The 5271-nt window shown below is 35.0% G+C and overlaps 1 protein-coding gene across 1 annotated transcript; it reads left to right on the top strand.

Annotated features, from left to right (window-relative positions):
- On the top strand, window positions 307-2692 carry LOC18592678 (protein NRT1/ PTR FAMILY 5.10). Its single transcript, XM_007019519.2, has 3 exons — window positions 307-503; window positions 691-917; window positions 1024-2692. Exons 1-3 carry the CDS (start codon window positions 416-418, stop codon window positions 2554-2556), a joined length of 1848 nt encoding a protein of 615 aa, XP_007019581.1. The 5' UTR covers window positions 307-415; the 3' UTR covers window positions 2557-2692.

The raw sequence follows: 5271 nt of genomic DNA, 5'->3' as shown, positions 1-5271 counted from the left end.
CTTTCCAGAGCAACACACACTGAACACCTCGTCCTTTTTACTTCTACTTTCTTTCACTTCTTTGTGATTTTTCTATCCCCCTTTACAACTCAATCCCACCATCAATTACTTTTCCTTCCTCTTATCTATTTATATTTATCGAATATATATCTCCAGTTGCAACCCCACACGTAGGAAGACTTCATATTGACTAACAAGTTTTGGTTGTTTTCCTTTTTGGACTGTTTTACAAGAAATTTCCTTTCAACCTCACTGCATGCCCCCCTCGTGATTCCTTGTCTTGCAAAACAATTAAATGAAGTTTATATATAAGTTTTCTTTCTCGGTGGCAATATTTGACAAGCTAAGCCAAAGTGCATCTCGGCGTATCATTCTGGTGATCGTCTTCTACTTCTACCTGCTCATAATTTTCTAAATGTCAGTGCTTACTGGCTGCTTCTCTACCCTGTGGAACTGGGCCTCCTATTACATTTGCGTCTCAAAGGCTGCCATACTCATCTCAGGTATAGTAGTCAGCTAGACATGTAAGCATTTATTTGGAAGGAAAGAGAGCTATTTTCATCCGTTATTTAATAATCCAATCTCTCTCTCTCTCTCTCTCTCTCTCATGCCAAATGCATTGTTAATAAGAGAAAAAAGCTACCAATAATTGAACTGACCTTATCTTTATGCCTTTAATGAATATGACAGGTTTGGCTTTTGGACATGGGCTTTTGGACAATGCATTTACAAATTTCTTGATATCATACCTCAAAGACAGATGGGAGAGGCCATATTCTCTTCGAAAAGCTGCAGCCATTGTGAATGCTTATGAAGGCGGAACAATGTTTGTAGCGATTTTCTTGGACTATATTGCATATAATCAGCATGTAGGCCACTACAAAGTGATTATTTGCACCACTTCAGCCCTGATCATGGTAAGTTTCTTCTTCTGGTTTCGTCATCACTTAAGTCCAGTACCAACATATTCTGTTTAGCTGAAACAAAATTTGTGCAACTAATAAATGCCATTCCTTGTTGCAGGGACTAGTGGTATTATGGCTGTCCACATGGCTTCTCACTGTCAGCATGAGCTCTCGATTGTTTTACCTGGCACTAGGACTATTAATACTGGGCATAGCAGGAAAATTGGCTGCTTTCAAACCATTTCTTTACAATCAGTTTTCTCAGAAAATGAAGATGGATATCAATGAGAAAAAAGTTGAGGCTCGTGGTGATTTTTGGTTGTATATCGCAGCGTTTACAGGGGCCGTTGTATCTACAACTCTTCTATCAAGTCTTCCTTGGAAAGAAACTTTCATGATTTCAGCAATAGTTATGGTATTAGTTTATGTCTTCTTCTTGTATGGGAAGAGCTGTTACGACCTTGCGAGTCCCAAGAAAAACAGCACGCTTACATCACGAGTGAAGCAAGTGACGCAACTCTTAAAATTACTGCCTGTTTGGACAACGTTCCTTGTCTATAGTCTGGTGGAGGCAACAGGAAGCACTTTCTTCATAGAACAAAGCAGCAACTTGAATGATCGCATCGGAAATGATTTTAGGATTCCCATAAATTCATTTGATAGGATTCCCATAAATTCATTCGATTTACTTCAGTCAATTATCAGCTTTGTAATCTCACAACTGTCGGATTTTCTAATCCAAAAGTTAGGGAACGAGGACAAACAGCGGCGTGCTAGGCTAGTAAGAATTGGCCTGGGAATGTTTATTTCCTTTCTGAGTTGCATAGCTGCTTGGCATGTTGAAGTTTCCAGATTGAATCTAATCAATCAATCAGAAATCTCTGACAACCAAAATAAGAGTACTTCCATGAGCATCTTATGGCTGGTTCCTCAATTTGTCTTCTTAGGACTTACCAAAGGACTCGTCGGAGAAGGACTAAAGCATTTCTTTTATGATCATGTCGAAGTATCCATGAAGCAACTTGAAGGTCCATTCAATTTAAGTGTACGGGGAGTAGGAAGATTCCTCAGTGTAATTTTTATCCTGGTTTTCAGACATTGGATTGGTGATACCATAAACACAAGTCGTCTTGATGAGTACATGCGGATGTTAGCAATGTTAAACTTATGGACCTTAATCGTGTACATCTTTCTGTTGAATACTTATGAATGGAAGATAGTGCCACCGCAGGAGGAAAGTTCTTGTGTTCATATGGAAGAGGGTGGTCCAGCAAGCTTCATGGAGACTAAATCTGCCTCCATAGAACCTTCAGCCCCCTTGGTCTTTGTGGCAGAATATTCTCCTCAACACTACTTGATTGAATCCCACTCTGCTTCTTGGGAAACGAAATTGCCTACAGACCAAATACCTGAATCTCCTACTCGACGCTTGGTTACGAAATTCAAGTCTGAAGGGTTAGAACCTGAAACATCTTCCTTCCACGTGAGGGCTAAATCCCAGCTGCTTAGTCCTAGAAGATTGATAGTCTTAAAGAAATCATCGAACAGCCTATTCTTTCATCGTGATGCAAAAGTAGCCTATCAGCGTTCGCAGAGCTGTCCTACTTCTGTTCCAACAAAACTAAGCATTCGTTCTTCCATTCATGTTTAAATTTATTTCCTTTCCTTTCTTTCTTTTTTTTCCCCTTAGAATGCCCATTCATTTATTTATTGTCCTTATTGATCAAGTTGTCCGCTATTTATTCTTTATTTATGTATTTAATAGCCAAAATTAACTTTGCATTCCACTTTTCACTCACATATAGCTTGCATACAATTCCTGTTGCTTATATGTATTTTGAATAACAATATTTGGAAAATTTTATGTGCCTTCATACGATTAGATTAGAATTCTACTGTTTGTAACGTAATTATACACTCATTATATTGTTGTTGGGATTAATAAAAATATACCTCTAAGATTCAACAAAAAGCACGTAAAAAATTGCAAACTGTTATGAATATACTGAATATCCATTAATATCCAATGTATATTTCTTATCCAATGTACATATTTATGTTGGTACATTCTTATCTCTTGATTTCATTCAGTGTATGTACATTCCTAAGTTCATCTCCTCTATTTATGTAAATTCATCTCCCATCCATCTATATGTGCCTATAAATAAAGGCATTGTTTATGGTTGATATAATAAAAACAAGAAATGAAATAGAAAATCCTCTTACATTCTTACTACTTCTCTCTAATATTCTTTTTCAAAGTTATATGTTACAACACGTTATCAGCAAGAGGCTTTAACCAACTGAGAAGGTAATTTTTTTTTTAATTCTTCAATCATTTAGATTTTAATTTTGTATACCGTCCAACAGGCCTAAAGCCAACAACAGACTTTGAGCCTCTTTCCATCCCCTGAAGTGGTGATAACTCTATTATATTGAGTTATTTTGACATATTTTGGGGGCTTAAGTAGTTAGATTTTTGAGATTTTAGGTTCGGATCGTAGTATTTTAGGTATTTTTCTAGTTTAAGTTTGATTACATGTTGAGTAGTTAATTTAAGTTATTTTAGTTAAATTTTATGTTATTTTGTTTTAAATTACTTTAAGAGTAGTTATTGCTAATTTCTCTTATTGCTTTTGTAGGACATTTGATGAAAAAGGCTCATTTGATGAAAATTAGTGCAAGTATGGTGATGGTTTCATTCGTATATATTTTGCTATTTTAACCATATTTCTCTCTACAAAACTCAAAATGAGGTGATTTTTAGACCAATAGAATTCTAAGAAGAAGAGATACAACATTTATATTTACTAATTCACCCAGTTCTGATCGAATCATGGTCAAAATGTTTATCTAATTCGGAGCACTGTAGCTGTATTCATGGACTAAGCATGATGCAGTATTTGGAGCATATCTTTCAATCCGGGAGTTTAATTAACATGATTCTTAAGCCATTGGAAAGCTAAGAGATAGGAGTACAATTTTTATGTTTACCAATTTTTCCAGTTTAGAGCAGATCATGGTAAAAATCACATTTGAAGTTAATAAACTGCCACAGCACTTGGAGAACAAGGTTGGGGCGCTGGTGAATGGAAGCTCACCATACGATTTTCCAAAGAGATCAGTGTTGCAGCAATGGAGAAGTAGCGCTGCAGCGCTGGGTGATTTTGCAAAAATAAAACAAAAAGTTGACGGGATTTTGGAAATTAGGTTATTTGGAGCCTTTTCAAGGGACCTTTTTTAGAGATTTTAAAGGAGAGGCAACAAGCAACTATTCTGGAGATTGGGAGCCAAGAGCAAAGCAAGAACATAAGAGAATTTGAGGGAGAATCAAGATCACAAAGCTCCATTTATTAGTTTTCTCTCTTTCTTTTGTGTTTTTCTTATTTTCTTTGACTTGGATTAATGGTTAATTTTCTTTGGATGAAGTTTTTATTAGATATTATCAGCAAAATTTATTTTTTTAGGATTGCAATTGAACTTACATGTAATCTAAACTTTTAATCTCTTTCTTACTTACCTTTAATGGGATTTGAATTATTTATTTTAATTTGTTCTTAATACTTTTAATTGCTTGATCACCAATTAAATTGATTTAGGACCCTAAACAAACTTGAGAAAGGGAGTTTAGTGTAGACTAAAATTGGGATAGCATATGATCATATTAATTGCTTTGCGTATAGGATAGGGGTGTAACTATAGGCTTAATACAGCCAGATTAGAGCCTGAACTTAATGAGTCTGTTTTAATTTCAATTCACATAAGGATATAGTGTTTCGGTTAAAATATATATTTTTATAAGATAAGTCGGGAGGCCCTTATAAATAATTGAGGATTCTAGGTTGGCAATTTAACCCATTGAAATAAGTTAAGAAAGAGAGTTAAGATTTAGATAAAGTGTGAGGGATATTGTATTCCTAAGCTTGTTTGATTTGATTTTTACCCAATTATCTTGTTTCTTTGATTTCTCTTTTTAGTATAAATTTTGGTTAATTAGTTTTAGTTAATTAATTTAGTTATTTGAATTTGATTGTTTGAATAAGATTAAGTTATTATAATTTTAGTACTTAGTAAAATTTTAGATCAATTCTCTATGGGATCGATACTCTGCTTCCTTATATACTATCTATTCGATGCACATACTTGCGTAGTAGAATTTTAACTTACAAGCGACGGTTGCTTCCCAAGACACCTGAAGTTGTCAATACAAGTGCAAATATGAATTATTGAGAAAAAGGAAGATGTCTGTTTACTTGATAGTGCAACGACACATACCATATTTTGTGGCAAGCACTTTTTCTTAAGTGTGACATTGCGTAAGGCAAATGTGCATAAAATATCTAGTCCCGTTGGGATTATTGATGGC

Source organism: Theobroma cacao, chromosome 8 (genome assembly GCF_000208745.1).
Source record: "Theobroma cacao cultivar B97-61/B2 chromosome 8, Criollo_cocoa_genome_V2, whole genome shotgun sequence".
In the NCBI taxonomy this organism is placed as follows: Eukaryota; Viridiplantae; Streptophyta; class Magnoliopsida; order Malvales; family Malvaceae; genus Theobroma; species Theobroma cacao.
The sequence above is the reverse complement of the archived record's forward strand: the minus strand, read 5'-3'. Positions and strand labels throughout refer to the sequence as shown.

Excerpts from the sequence above, each read along its gene's own strand:
- LOC18592678 (XM_007019519.2), top strand. The coding sequence starts at position 416 with ATGTCAGTGCTTACTGGCTGCTTCTCTACCCTGTGGAACTGGGCCTCC. Across the intron at positions 504-690 it reads GGCTGCCATACTCATCTCAG|GTTTGGCTTTTGGACATGGG; the intron begins GTATAGTAGTCA and ends TGAATATGACAG. Across the intron at positions 918-1,023 it reads CCACTTCAGCCCTGATCATG|GGACTAGTGGTATTATGGCT; the intron begins GTAAGTTTCTTC and ends TCCTTGTTGCAG.